The following is a 15,230-nucleotide window of genomic DNA, read 5'->3' on the forward strand; positions in this document are numbered from 1 at the left end:
TCTTCCAGTCTCAGAGGGCCTCGCACACCTGTAGCCCGACACTGACCAAAGTGCTCCCCAGGCGGAGAAAGGGATTTTCTGCGGGCAGGTTCTTTGTGAGGTGATTTATCAACGGCTTTGAGCATTTCACCAGGCACGTTAAGGACGCATCCCTGTGGTCTCAGCAGCTGTGGCCGGCCTCTCCCAACAACCGGGCTGAGCACTGACGCGTCCCTTCTCCCCGCAAAGGGGATGATTCACAACCCACCGCGCCAGAGGTGGCCCCGGAGGGAAGGGACTTAAATTAAACGAAGGCGTATCAGCTCCTCACACAGATGAGCTCTCGGAGGACAGATTACAGCCAGCTTGTGAAGGAGTGACTGGTGCATATTTTCCTCCTGGTTAGAATATGACCTAAAGTGAGGTCAGGCGAGCGGGGGTCCAAGAGATGATCTCAAACAGGAGGCGAGCCCAAGGCGATGGCGGGCAAATCACCTCGGCAAACGGACAAATTACAGGTTCTTACCGAGGCGGCTGGTACACCCTTAGCCCTGCATCTCTGGGATTGTGATGAACAGATCTGCTGCTGCGTACTCACGATGCAGCACAGGTGGAGAGCCTGCCCGGTCCCGCCTCTCCGTTTCCTTATCTGCTTGTCAGTCCTTCCCACGAGGGCTTTCCTCTTGCTGCCACTCCATCAAGCATGGGGTCCCCCCTCCAGGGACCAGAGCAAAATCTCACCACCCTCATCTCGAAGTGGCACTGTTTTTTTTTTTTATTTTACTGACTTATTCATATCGATCATTTTATTGGGAGCTCTTCCAGATAGGATAACAATCCAGAATTCATTCAGAGCAAGCGTAACTGTACAATTGCTGTCACCGTCATTTTAAAACATTTTCCTTTCTTCTTGAACTCATGATATGAGCTCCCATTTATCCCCTCCCTTCCCCACCTTGGCCCCCAGGAGCCCTTATTATTATATTTCCATAACTTTTGCGAAATCATACACCATCCAATGGATCTGTTCACCTACGATTCTATTACCCGTTCCCCCAAGTGGGGGCATTCTGGATGTAACTTCTTCCAAGACAGATGTGGGCACCCTCTGGCAGCCAGGATATGCCGGTATTTCCTCCCAAACACCGTAATTCAAATGCATCACTTCTGCGGTCTTCCTTACCCTTTGTCCAATTTCACCTGCCTGTGAGGTGACTGGGGATACCATGGCTGGGATCAGGCGTACCTTAGTTTGAAAGGCGAACCACCACAGCCCTCGGCCACGAGTCAGTTCCAACCCATGGTGACCTTACATGGGCTTTCTGAGACTGCACATCTTCACAGACGCAGCCAGCCTCGTCATTCTCCCGTGAAGCCACTGGGGGTTCAAGCCACGCACACTGCACACAGCAGTCCGCAGCCTACCCCACAGTGTGCCACCAGGGCTCCTGGAAGTGGAACTGTTGCTGTTGCTGGGTGCCAACCAGTCAGTTCTGACTCAGAGCGACCCAATGCATATTGGAAGGAAACACTGCCTGGCCCCACACCACCCTCACACAATTGCTCCTATGCCTGAGCCCACTGTTGCAGCCCTGGTGCCAATCCATCTCTCTTAGGGTCTTCCTCTGTTTCGCTGCCCCTCCACTTCACCAAGCCTGATGTCCTTCTCCAGGGCCTGGCCTCTCCTGACAACCTGTCCAAAGCAAGCAAGACTGTCCACCTTGCCTCTAAGGCATCCTCTGGCTGTACTTCTTCCAAGAGAGACTTGTTTGGCTCTTGGCAGTCCATGGTATCTTCAATATTCTTCTCCAGCACCAGTGCACTGGGTCAGTGTGAGGATTTGAGTCTTTCATACATTGGGTAGAAATCCACACTGCAGGCTGCAATCCTTGATCTTCATCAGCAAGTGCTTCAAGTCCTCCTCACTTTCAGCAAGCAAGGTGTGTCACCTGCGTACCAGAGGTTCTTAATAAAGCCTTCCCCCAGTCCTGACACCGCCTTCCTCTTCACACAAATCCAGTAGAATTAGGGAGCTTTCAAACGTCACCATAGCTTACATGTATTTTCTCGAATAATCATGTATATATAATAGCTAAACATGATTATTTACAAAAAACGATAACCACATAGATTTGCTTTTAGGAAAAACCAGCTAACACACCCTGATCATTCACCATCCACAGTGAGCTACCCAAGCAGGGCTGCTCTGAATCACTTCTCCGGCTAATGAACGAAAAGTGAATTGCATACTCATTTATCTGGCTTGAGCAGTATATTTGCCAAGCTAGTGAAGGCACATAGGAGATAAGTACTTGGAACCCACATCTCATCTGTTTTCTTTACACCAGTGTCTATGGAATTTGGCAAAAGCAGTTTTAAGTTTTAAGTTCTGGAGAAACTCATGGGCACCACCTAGTGGGCCCGATTGCCGTGAGGAAGGAAACATTCCAACTACTTCAAACTCCTGGATTCAGTTGTTTGAGAAGGTAAACGAGGGGCCCTCGTGTGGCACTGAGACCCAAGCCCGCACGGCCTGTACTCACAAACAGTTTGCTCTTGTACAGGTACTTGCTCCTCCCACTGGAATCTTTGACCTCCTTACTGAACACGAGGGACATTTCAAAGAGGAAGAGGTGCCGCTCTCGGCCCTTCCGGATTAAGGTTTTGGGGTCCCACACTTGGAAGGATTCCTGCAGGATGAGTTCTCCCTGAGACTCAATGTTTTCATCGAACCCTGTGGGAAGAAGAAGAGTGGGCAGTCAGCGTGAACGGATCACACGGAAGGTTGCACACGCACACCCGGGCAGCCCACCCATCGGTGGTGACGTCTCCCTGGGTGCGCCTGGGGGGACACGTTTTAAAACGTGTCCAGAACTTGACGGACCCATGTAGAAGGGGATTTGAAACCAGGAGCCTGGGCAGGGGGCACTCTTTTTTCTGGGTCCTCCCAAATGACCAGGCAGTTACCACCTGCCCTGCCCAGCACCCTCCCAGGCTGTGCCCCCCCCCGACCATCAGCACACCCCAACTGGGCCTGTAACCCCATTTGCCCCACCGCTAATCCTGCTACCGAGCAATTCTTACTCAAATGCCGCATGGTACTTTTTCATTGTGCAAAAAGACTCAGGGGTGCCCTCTGCCTTCCCCTCTAGGTCCAACACGCACGTCCATAGCCCAGCATTTTGCCATTGGTCAGCTGGTTCGGACAGCCCTCCCCCCACAAGCCTCCTCTTCCCTCCACAGTGGTCCCCTGGCTCTTCCCCGCCCCCACGCTGACACCTCCCTGGACTCCCTGGCCCAGGTCCACCCTCCCGACACGCAGCCTTCAGAGCCTGCTCTTTTCCATAGGCCTGGCTTCCAGACCCGGAGCCTTCCCCCGCCACTCATGCACACATTCCCCATGGGATCCAGCTGCCCGCTGGCCCTCACAGCGGCCCCTTTCAAGGACATGGCCTGTCCTATTCCACGGGTGACACTACCGGCACAGCAAAGTAGATGCCCACGCTCTCCCACCACCCGCTCGCTCCCTCCCTCCGCCTCTCCATGAGAAGCCAGTACGAGAGAACAGGGCGTCCAAACTCTCATCTGCAGTCTAGATGCCCACGTCCTGCCGGATGGATGTCAACGTGACCTTGGCACATGCTAGACCCCCTGGATGGAGAGACTGGAGAGAAAGGGTCCTGGGGTCGTCACGGCAGGCTGCCACAACAGCTCAGGAGCTATGTAGGAGAAGGAGGGTGGCCCCTGCCTGGTGGTCTCTAACATTTGGGTCTCTGTGAACTGAGAGGCTGAAGACACTTCAGGAGTCCCCTGAAGTGGCTCAGAAGAGAGCCCCGTGAGCTAGTTTCAAACCATGAGCCATGGGCAGTGCTGCCACGTACAGGTCTCCGTGACACGGGTGGAGCTGCCAGGAGTTGAAACCAAGTCACGGGTGACTGGTTTTCAGGGCTCCCAGCAGCCCACGTCTGAGAAAAGCAGGAAGGACCAGGAAAAGCATGAGGCTGGGGTGGGGGTGGGGGGCTGCATGTTGGGCATCGGGCAGGATGTACAATCAACAGAGTGCCCTCTGCCCTGGCTCCTGGCTGCAAGTCTATTTCTAGATGGGACAGGTAAAGCCTGAGGTTACAGAAGTAAGCTCCACGGCAAAGAAATGGCTTCCCGAAGCAGAAGCATTGGTGGACTTTCAACCCATGGAATACACGTTAACAATAGCCATCTAATTCTTTTCACCGTGCGATATATCAAAGTCAACCTCCTTAGGAAGGCGTTTGGTACATACCGTCCAAGACTAAGCACATGATGTGAAAGGATTGAGATAGGGGACAGCAACCTCTTCTAAGAACTTGGTCACCTTTGGGATCCATCTATCCAATGCTACGTGACACACAGGGCCACTAGAGTTCAGAGTGAAGTGGACCCAGTCCCTGGGGAAGCACCCAGGAGAAGCGTTGACCGAGGCAGAAGCATTTCAAGCGCTCCTTAGGAGAAGCAATGAAACCAATTCTTCAAAAACAAAGACCTCACATCTGAACTCGTAACCGCGACCTAAACTCAGAGGCCTGGGGCGGAGAGTCTCAGGCTGCAGGGAGCGGGTGGAGAGACAGTGCTGGTCACCAGAGGGCACCCAGGGCTGCCCGATTACCTTCCAGCATGCTGAGGTGCATGGCGTCGTTGGCTCGTTTTGGCACGCTGAGCATCACCTCCAGGCCGTCCTTGATCTCCCCCTTCCCCTCTTCACAGCAGGTGAGCAGCTCCTGTGGATGACAGACACCTGGAAGTAGCACAGGGAGTTTCTGGAGAAGCTCCACCAGCGGTCTTTGCAGTAACTAGGGGCATGTGCGAACCCTGGGTCTCAAGGTCAGACGGAGCTGCTGCTGTCCCCGAATGCCGTGCTGGAGCCACACCAACAGCATTGTGCTCCCCATGCAGCCATGAGTGAGTCTCCACCCCATGTGCCCATCCCCAGTGCCCCAGCTGCCTGGAACGGCCAGATGACGGGCTGCGCCAAGGACAACCCGGGGGCTTTTCAGTGGCGCGTGGGGAGTCGAGGAGTGCCCTGACACACGAGGGATGCCTCCCAGGGGAAGCCCGAGTGCTGTCACTGGGTTTCAGGTCTGCGGAGAGGAAGGTCCACGGTGATGTGGACGATGGGGCGGGGGCACAGCAAGCTTAAGTTCTGGAACACGCTCTCGGAGCACTGGTCTCCGTTACCAGATGTTGACCATGATATCAGGGTGCGTGTGTGTGCTCCTAGTCTTCTAGGATAAGGGAGGGGCCGGACACTGGCTACGGACTGGGTGGAGTGAGCCCTGACCTAGATACATGTGGACTCCTGGCCAGGTAAGTTTTTGAGAAGTGCTTTCACAGCCTGGTATGGTCCGAGTCTAAACTCCTGCAGCAAAGTCCCCTCAGGATGAAGCTCAAAGTAGCTTTTGACCGTTCCTCTGGAGATCTCCCACTCCCCCGCCATGGGAAGAGAGCAGGGCGTAAGGCAAAGGAAGGGAGTGTGTGTGAGGCAGAGATAGATCTTCAGTAGAGCCATGTGCAGAAGACAAGCCATCGCACCCTTGAGGAGGGCAGGGGCCCACAACACAGAGGGTAACGGACTAGAAAAGGCTGGTCTTCTGTCCTCTCATCTGCTGATGGCTGCAACCTGGCTTGCAGGGTGGACGGCCTTCAAACCCTCAGTGGGGGAGGAGCTTTTCCCAGAGTCAGGTCCCACAACCATAAGCATCTTAACAGACAGATTGCAGCCTCTTCCAATCCTTTCTAGCTGTCTCTTAAGGCACGAGGAACTCTGCCTCTGCCTTCCTTAAAAGCGTAGGAAAGTTACAGCGTGACCGCCTGTTGAGATGGTCGGGACAGCGTCTCGGACCGAGGGGTTGTTAGGTGGGGCCCCTGTGTTCCAACACAGCGACCCTGCGTACAACTACAGCGGACAAAGCACAGCCTGGCCTGTGCTACGCTCACCACGGTGCTGTTCGAGCCCATCGTGGCAGCCGTATGGTCAACCCGCTCATGAGGGTCTTCCTCTTTCACACGGGCCCTCTGTTTTAGTAAGGACAATGCCCTTCTCCAGGGCCTGGTCCCTTCCCTCGGAGCATGCGTCCAGAGAGTAGGAGAGACGAAGCAGGAGCTCACAGGATTCCGACACCGGTTTTCTCTCTCTGCATCTCTATCCTAAACACCTGCCCAGGCGTCTCCGACCACTACTTGAGAGAAGCTGGGAGTGGCTCCCAGTGATGGTGAGGGATGACGTCCACTAGACCCTCCTGGGTAAGGGTAGGTAGGGGCGAAGCTCAAGTATCCGCTGCTTCCCAGCCTGATGACACCTCCTAGGTGTCATGAGTCTTTTTGTGTAAGAGACCGAGCGAGCGAGCGGAGACAGATCCTCTTTGGTCCCTTCCCTTCTGCCAGAGCTGCATCTTGCATCTGGCTCCCCAATCTCCTGCTGTATTGTCTGCCAATCCCACGAGCGGTCAGTGGACCGCCAAGGGTGGATTCATTCTGCACATCTGGGCCCCCTGCCCTCTCTGCTTCCTGTCCAGCAGCGTCCATGTGTCAGGAGAAGCCTGCCTTGAACTGGACTGGACTGACTGATGTCGGCCACCGTGTAAGCCATCTCATGGTAGAAACCTCTTTCTCTGTACAACACCTACGGGCATCCCTGCTTTTGATTCTCCGGAGAACCCAACCTCATCTGAAGAACAAGCATGTACAGAGGATGTGCACTGCATTCCACGAAGGACATGATGACCATGCCCAGGTGTCCTCTGCCCAGAGAGAGAAACAGACCCAGGGGCTGCAGCACTGGGACCCAACGTGACAGCAGCTTCGGAGCCGCTGCAGGCCCGGGCAGTGCTGTGTCCCGCTGTCCCCGGGTGGCTGTGCCTAAGAGCAACCAGCTTTCTTGACCGGTCTATGAAGTAATCGTGTGCGTTTGACAAGTGTGGTTTGAACGCAAACCTTCGCGACCGAGAAACTGTACAGTGAACGCAAGACAAGTACCCGGCGCTGTCCCACAGAGACGTGTGTGCGGGGCTCAGCCAGGGATGACAGGGACCCGGCTGGGCCACTTGGTGGAGTCAGTGGCAAACAGAGGCAGTTCTCGTTTGTCTTTTCCCCACAGGTCTGCTTCAACACCGCCCACCAGCCTTGCCCTACATCGGTATGCCCAACGCCTGGGTCCAGCACCCACCCAGGGCAACCAGTCCTGCCGAGAACGACAGCACCGTGATCCCGAGAGCTCCCACTTTCGCGCTCGCTGACGTCAAGAGACTCAGGCTGGTGAGCATACGTTCTCAGAGGAACTACTGCAGAGGCATGAACGGCCCTGGGTAAGAAAGCGAACCGGACCCGCTAGGGGCTCCTGCAAAAACGCGGGTAATAGCGCGGGAGCCCGAGAAGGTGCGAGACGTCACAGCAGCGTCCACGCCACGGCAGAGATGCTCGCTCACTGAGGGCCACGGGCCGGACACGCAGCCGCACACTTACTTTTAAAAGGAGCTGGTACTTGGTGATTCGCTGTACTGGCTTGATAAGGTAGGAAGAGATCGAGTTGGCCAATCCGTGCCGCTGCTGAATCTCCTGTATTGGAAGATCGGGGATGGAGAGATGCATGCTGGGCCGGGACAAGCACCCATGCAAACGCACAGGTATCAGCCTCTGACGGAACCTACATGTGCATCTCCGCCCTCCAGGGACCTGAAGCGTCTATCACTGTGGATTACGTTAATACTCTCAATACCACTGCCATCAAGCGGATGCTGACTCATGGCGAGCAATGGGACAGAAGAGAATTGCCCCTTGGGTTTCGGACACTGTAACTCCTGGCCTCATCTTTTCCCCGTGGAGGGGCTGGTGGCTTTGAACTGCTGACCTTGCAGTTAGCGGCCCAACACACAAACCACTACTTCACCAAGACGTAACACCCCCAGGAGACAAAGAATCCATCTCAGTCAGGACACCCATTTGAAGCAGAGATGGTTGATATGAATGGGTTTGGAATATGCCGGGGTGAAAGTCCTGACAGCTGACCCCACAGGCCAAGTGTCACTCAGCAGACAGGAACCTCTTCTCCTATACGCCCACAATGAAAGCTGTTACCAGGGTACTGCCCACCTGACCTCCAAGCCACCACACACGTAAAACAACCTCCTGGCACCCACCATCCTTCTTCCTTGCAGGGGCTGGTGGGCTTGATCGATAACCTTGAGATTAGCAGTCCAATGATAAACTGAGAATGCTTAGAAACATGCGCGCGCACACACACAGACACACACGGGCTTCAAAACATTTGTGGAAAATCATGTCTTTTCATATCTTCTTTTCCTGCAAACTTTTCGAAGCCCCTTGTGTATGTGTGTGGTAGTTACATAATCTGGTGTCAACCTGAGACGATTAAGAGTGAGAGGGCTGGAGTTTAGCCCGTCAATCAGGTTGCACCTTGTTGACCTCATCTGGAGGTGCTAAGGAGATAAATAGCTCACTGGAGGTGGGACACACACTCACTCCCTGTGAGACATTCCTTCTGACAAGACACAGGGTGCACGCTAGAGCCCTGGAGCTGAGGGAGCCATGTCGAGATGCTTCCACCGCCACTGAATCCACAAGACTTTTCACCCACTGGCCTGTGATCTTCCTGCATTCAGCGTCATTGCATGGCTGCGTGAGTCTAAAGAATAAATTATGGGCTAGGATTGATGTAAGGGCTAACATCAGACGTATGGACTTGATCTGAACTGGGCTGGGATGTTTTCTTAATGTACAATTATCCTTTGATATAAAGTTCCCTCTTATATACATGAATCTCCCTGGATTTGCTTCTCTAGTCAACCAAGATTAACAGTGTGTACACACACCCATGTGAGGCGTGCACAACATCTGCGTACGTATTAAATTCGGAATTTCTCAGACAGACAGCTCCCAGGGCTTGAACCTTTTCAAAATCACCTCCCATTTCTATGAAACAGAAGAAAATAGAAGCAGACTGCAATACAGTTACAATCTGAAAATGACACATGAGGTGAAGGTCACGAACAAGGTTACATTACATTTCTACCAAAACGCACAGCAGTCTTGGTGAGCCGGTACTTACATCAAAATAGGAGCCCGCGTGCTCTAAGATCAGCTGCGTGGAGTCAGGCTTATTTTTGCAGTAAGTGACATACATCTGAAACTTGTCTGCCTATAAACAGACACATTGAAAAATAGAGTCTCTTACTGAAGCTGCAACAAGTCAGAGTTCAATAAACATATGAAGGCAAGAAGCTGCGTGGATAAAGGGGATTTAAGCTCCAATGAAAGAACGACTTTTAAAACACTGCTATTAAGAAACATCCTGCTGACGCGATGAGTTACTCGAAGACGCAGTGGCCCAGCAACCCAAAGATGTGACCACCTCCACGGCTTTCCCCAGACGTGGTAGGTCAAGGCTGGCCCCTGCCCCCTGCCCTCTCCTCAGCCCACCATTCTGAGTGTAAATCTTGGTCTAGGGCCATGCCATGCCTGCCAGCTCTCACCCGCTGGGGGGCCTGGTCGTATTTCAAACTATCAGTGCTGCCCAAACCACCTCATCCCAGAAGAACACCTGGCTGGAGAAAGTGATTCTCTGAGGCCAGGGGTGTTTCTCTGAATCGGCAGTAAGAAGTATCTGGTGGAGCGTGGTGACTTCAGGGGACTGCACCACACTGCTTCTAACGTCCTTCAATGCCCCCCAATAACTCCTCACAGAGCAAGTAGCTGAGGCTCCCTTACCCAGGTGACAAAGCAATGGCCGACGTCCTCTGGCAACTGCTCATATTTTTCCAGCTCCTTCAGAAAAATGCTGCAAAGAACCACACACAGGACAGACATGAGCACTGGAGGGGACTGCTTAAGGCATTTACCAGTGAAACGACAAGCCGCAATTAGACGGAACTGCTATCATCCTTTCAGGCGGTGCATGGATTTGAGCGGTTTTAAATCGGGTGAAGGGAGAAGCCTACGCTTTCTAGATTTTGACGCTGAACCACATGCGTTGCTTCTGCCTCAGGTAAGTCAGCACAACTCCTGATCCGCTCGCTAGCTTAGCCTTCAAAGCGGTGTGACCAATTCGGACCCAGCTTGGAGGGACAGCGCGGTGCTGAGCCGCCATGGATGTGAAGTCCGTCAGGACTTGTTTAGAGCTGGTGACTTCGGCCGGGGCTGTGGCCAGGGATGGGAGGGGAGATGGGATTGGGGAGACCCCACCGACAGAAGGTCTGCGGCTTTCCTTTACACTATCACATGGACCGGCCTGGGGGCCCTTTTGGGGCCCATGGGAAGGGGCATTTTATTCTGGTCAAAGTGCGAATCTGCACCTTATCTCAGGGGCAAACCACTGCCAGCAGAGCTGGCTGCCGGAAGAGCCTGTGAGGAAGGCGGTTGAAGTAAGAATTCCTACAGAGACTCTCTCCTCCGTCTCCCTGCTCTTTAGTTGAAAACGAAATACAGACACAGGAAACCCAGTGGTTTCTAGATCGGGGGGAAGATGGGTCAGCTTCCCTTGGGTAATTTTCAGGAAGCCTCGAGTTCAAATGGAAAGGCGCGTCTCTTTGCCAGGGAAAACGCCCGCTCGCCACTGAGCTGACAGGCCAGTCACTGACTTGTTGTGGAACTCGTAGATCTCCTGCATGTTGCCGAAGATGATGAGCTCCTTATTGACAATGCCGGCCGGGATCTCTTCCACACCGCTGGTCATCTCCCACAGGTAGGTCTGCCAGAGGAGGGACGCAGGTGTTAGCGAGTCACCCCCCCCAAGGCTCTAGAATCATCGATGCCCACTTCTGCAAATACGCTCTCGGAGTTCACCCAGATGATGCCATGCATACACCTTACGTGGGAGCCATTTTAGGAAATACCATAGAAGCCTCCTTTAAAAGGCTGATAGTCATGCTTGTGAAGAGGGCTGGGCTTTATAAATGCCACGGGGATGTGGGGGGTAGCGTCCGCCCGAGGGGCACATCTTCCTAATGCGGTGTGGAGTTTGTAAACATAACTGCCAGGCACACTTCTCCTACGCTGTGGGTTCCACACAGCTTCAGGGCTGTCAGCTGGGCCACCATGGAGTTACCAGGCATCTCTGCCACAGGAGCCAGGGGATTGCAGGCCCAGCTGTCTTTCTGGGCCCAGCTGTGGCCTCGGGATATGAGGATGGATATAATGGTATAGGTGAACATAGTGGAGATGTCTAGACTGTTGAGAGATAAGCCCCAAAGCTTAATAGGTCTCCAGGGTGTGAAATGGCCTGTCAGCCACTTTCTCTCTTCAAACCACCAACCCCAAACTCCCTGCCATGGAGTCACTGGGCGGGGTAGGACTGCCCCTCCTGGACCCCCACCGTTGGTTTCCGAGCCTGTAAATCTCCCCGGGAGTCACAGAATGCGGCTCCAGGTCCCCAGCAGGCCAGGCCAGGGCCTAGAGCATAATGGGGGATGCAGAGGGGCAGGCTAGTGGCTCAGGCAGCGCCCCCCACAGCTGCACAGGAACAGGAGAGCGTGAGGATGCCCACCCCCCACCAGCTCAATCACCAACCAGCCCCTCCCGACTCACTCACATCCATACACTCCCGCAGATCCCTCACGTAGGCCTTCTCCGTCTGGATGAGCTCCGCCATGATGAACCTGGCACAGACCGAGGGGGAAGGTTGGCAACAAGACTGGCACCTTCCGTGAAGCCGCGAAACCATCGGCGGCTTGGAAAGCAGCCGCCAGCCCGGCAAGCGCTCCCAGGTGCCAACGGAGAGGAACAGAAAGGATCTGGGCAGAATGAGGCTTCTCTACCCCAGCACTAGGGACACTTGGGGCCGTCTACTTTTGTTGTCCGGGATCAATGGGTGGGGGTGCAGGCTGCCTTGTGCACAGTGGAAATGTCCAGCAGTCACCTTGGTCTGCGCCCCCAAGGTGCCGGGAGCACCCAGACCTTCGACGATGACAACCCAAGCCAGCCCCCCTGGAGAACAATCTGTGGCCATTATGAGCAGCACTACCTCCAACTCCTACTCTGCCCGCGCCCCCTCCCCCCCTTCTCTTTCCTATCGTCAGGACTTGGGACAGCTCAGGACAAGTGGCTGCAAAGCACGAAGTCCACCCACGGGAAGCAGGGCATGGATGGCACAGCACTAGCAGACACTGGGGAAACAAGGGGACACTGGAGACCGTGATGGCCATGCTGCAGAAACCAAGCACGTTCACAGCAGTCCCGCCATCTGACGCCCCCCAGCCCGCGGCCATCTGGTTTCTCCAGGTGGCCGGCTGCGCCTGTGTGCTCCGGGCGACCCCAGGCTGGCCCGGCTTACTCTTTCCTGCGGGCCGACTTCCGCTTCTCCTCGTTCAGCTCGTGGGCCGCGTCCCGGAGCTTCACCTCGGACCCGGGGGTGCTGGCCGGGATGATGTCCAGCTGAAGGCTTTTACTCTGGGGGGGAGGGCGGGAAGTGGGGGCGGAGATTCAGTGACTCAAGTGAACAAACCAGGCACAGAGCGGGGAACGCCGCGCCCCCTGCCGCGTGCACGCACGGCTTACCGATTTGTTGGAATCGGAAGAGATCCCCAGGGCTTTCTCCAAAGAGCTCCTGTACTTTTCCATGCGCAGAGAGAAGTCCCTGTAGCGCTTATCCACGGCGGTGACACATTTTTTTATCTCTGCTGCGTGGGCATGCCCCTTTTCACAAAAGCCGTCGGCCAGCTGTATCAACAGCTTCACTCGCTCTTTGGTTTGCTGCAAAACAACAGGAAAGTACTGTGAGGCCAGTGCAAGCCCCTGCCAGCGCCCAGGCCACGGGGCCCCTCCGCGCCTGCAGCTCTGGGTCCCGCAGGTGGCAACCACTCCGATGCAAACTTCAAGGCCAGGGGCCAGGACACAAGTCGAAGAGACAAGGCTGTCTTCCCCAGCCAACAGAGAGAGTGGCCTCTCTCCCAGCCTCTCAAGTCACGTTTACTGACATGAAGAGGGATCTGTGCTTATGGAAGCAGCAGGTCTGGGATCAAGTGGGGACAGTCCCACCTTGAACTCCAACTTCCGGGCCCCTAAACGGTGAGAAAATAAATGTCTGTTTGCTAAAGGTTAAAAAAAAAAAAGAAAACGAACACTTCACGCCCACCCAGCCTGTCTGCCCGCTGTGACTCCAGCCTGCCTTTCCTCAGCTCGCCTGACAGCGTGCTGTCCTGACGCCAGTGAAGCGGCAGCGTCCTTGTCTGGTGGGCGCATGTCAAGTACACACGCGTGGCATGAATGGAAGGTCCCACAGGCTGCTCTCTGTACAGGCCGTGTGCACACGGGGTGGGTGTGTCCCGCAAAGGTCTCTCCTGGCTGTGCTCAGGTGATGTCAGCTGTCGGTGACAGGTAGACCTGAGGCTCCTCCAGATACAGCACCACCAAGGCGGCTCCGGCCCACAGGGACCGTAGGCACCACAGAACCACAGGCTCCGCTCCCTGTTTTCCCAGAGCGACACAGCAATGACTGTCTCCCCACCGCAGACCCAACAAATCCTGAGGAAGCTCCCTCCATGCTGCACTTCCATTTCCGCTGTAACTCGTGGACGTGGAGGAAAGCTCTCCGGCCGCTTGTCTTTCACAGGGGTGTTTCCCATTCTGTTCTCTACTGCAGGCCTCTTGTGGGGGGGTGGGTAGTGGGAACGACCCGGAGGCACCTAAGAATAAAACCACTTAAGATCCCCACCCCACCAAAGACCGTATTCTTTAGAAGTGAAATAGTACATGACGGTGAGGGGTGGGCTCTATGTTAACTTGGCTCGGCCAGGATTCTCAGTGGTTCGGCAGTTGAGGTGATGCTGTATCTGGCTCAACAACAAGACAGTGGAACTGCCCCCGTGGTTTGTGAAACTACAACTCCTTGCAGAAGTAGAGAGCCTCACCTTTCTCCCACGGAGTGGCTGGTGTTTCGGACTGCTGGCCTTATGGTTAGTAGCCCAATGTGTAACTACCGTGGGTCACTCACTGGGTCTGTGGACTTGATCCAACAGCCTGCCAGGTTGCCTGCTGACCCTGGGGCCCGATGACTTTGAAGTCACACTCTCTTGTCACAAGCTTGACCTGCTTGCTGATGATTGAGTCAGAAGCATCTTGGACTAGACAGTACCTTGCTTCTACAACGGTATGAGCCATTCTCTTGATACACATTTCTTTCTATTTCTAATCTATACATATATATATATATGGCACTGGTGGTGCTTCTCTGTAGAGCCCAGTCTAACACAATGACTCTCCTTCCTTAATCTGTTAGCCTCTAGAGATTGTTTATAAAAAGCATCGTATTATTTAAAAGTTTATAAATTGGACTTCACTGATAGGCATATTCAAGGAAGTAGAGAAAAATAGAAGTAAATTGAGCTCTGAAGCCAATTGCTCAGAGAGAATGCCAGACCAGGAAGGATGAGGTATCCACAGCTTGGGGGCACTAGTCACCAGAGCTATGGGCAGCCCTGTGGGGAGGACAGAGCAGCAGAGTTCGGAGTGACCCAGCAAGGCAGTGCTTGCAAACACCTTCTATGTAAAGCCACCTGGTCCAAGAGTGGCCTCTCTCCCAGCCTCTCAAGTCACGTTTACTGACATGAAGAGGGATCTGTTTATGGAAGCAGCAGGTCTGGGATCAAGTGGGGACAGCACCAAGCTGACACACGAGTGCCTGCATCACAAGCTGCAAAGTTACCAACGACCGAGACTCAGTCAGGCGGTGATGAGAGGCTGTGGTCCGGCTGCACCGTTTTCTTGCTACCAGCACTAAAAATGTCTTAATACTAATCAGGATCACCAGGGGAAAGAAAGCCTGTCCTGCCAGGGCTATGGATTAGCTACAACAGATCATTCCAAAGAAAGGGCGACAGAGACCTAGCAAAAGCAGCAGCCCCATTTCTGACGGGAACATTAGCGTCTCCAATCCAAAGCGGGTGGTCTCTCGTTCACAGAGAGGCAAGAATGGCAAAAGAGGCAAGGGGGAAAAATAAACCAAACAACCGAGTGTGTCTCAAGATCTACTCAAAAACAAAACAAAAACTCATTGCCATCCAGTCAATTCTGACTCACAGCAACCCTACAAGACAGAGTGGAACCACCCCTGTGAGTTTGTGAGCCTTTAGCTCCTGACAGAAGTAAAAAGCCTCATCTTTCTCCCACGGAGCAGCTGGTGGTTTCAAACTGCCGACCTTGCTGTGAGTAGCCCAACGTGTAACTACTATGGTATTAGGGCTCTTCACATTCTACTAGCTTCCTTCTAG

General features: G+C 54.1%; 1 protein-coding gene across 2 annotated transcripts in view; it reads right to left on the reverse strand.

The window, feature by feature from the left end:
• The window catches only part of LOC101655181 (triple functional domain protein), a 146,959-nt gene that overhangs the window by 53,995 nt on the left and 77,734 nt on the right, over nucleotides 1–15,230 (reverse strand). For both annotated transcript variants that reach the window (XM_045285010.1, XM_045285011.1), the window contains exons 19-27: nucleotides 12,520–12,714; nucleotides 12,296–12,411; nucleotides 11,555–11,621; nucleotides 10,605–10,714; nucleotides 9,736–9,805; nucleotides 9,077–9,166; nucleotides 7,474–7,566; nucleotides 4,622–4,733; nucleotides 2,523–2,713 (exon numbers count right to left, since the gene is read on the reverse strand). In XM_045285010.1, the coding sequence (XP_045140945.1) occupies nucleotides 2,523–2,713; nucleotides 4,622–4,733; nucleotides 7,474–7,566; nucleotides 9,077–9,166; nucleotides 9,736–9,805; nucleotides 10,605–10,714; nucleotides 11,555–11,621; nucleotides 12,296–12,411; nucleotides 12,520–12,714 (1,044 nt within the window). The remainder of the gene's footprint in view (nucleotides 1–2,522; nucleotides 2,714–4,621; nucleotides 4,734–7,473; nucleotides 7,567–9,076; nucleotides 9,167–9,735; nucleotides 9,806–10,604; nucleotides 10,715–11,554; nucleotides 11,622–12,295; nucleotides 12,412–12,519; nucleotides 12,715–15,230) is intronic.

Source organism: Echinops telfairi, unplaced genomic scaffold, assembly GCF_000313985.2.
Source record: "Echinops telfairi isolate 266 unplaced genomic scaffold, ASM31398v2 ScPeMD7_7469;HRSCAF=8507_1, whole genome shotgun sequence".
In the NCBI taxonomy this organism is placed as follows: Eukaryota; Metazoa; Chordata; class Mammalia; order Afrosoricida; family Tenrecidae; genus Echinops; species Echinops telfairi.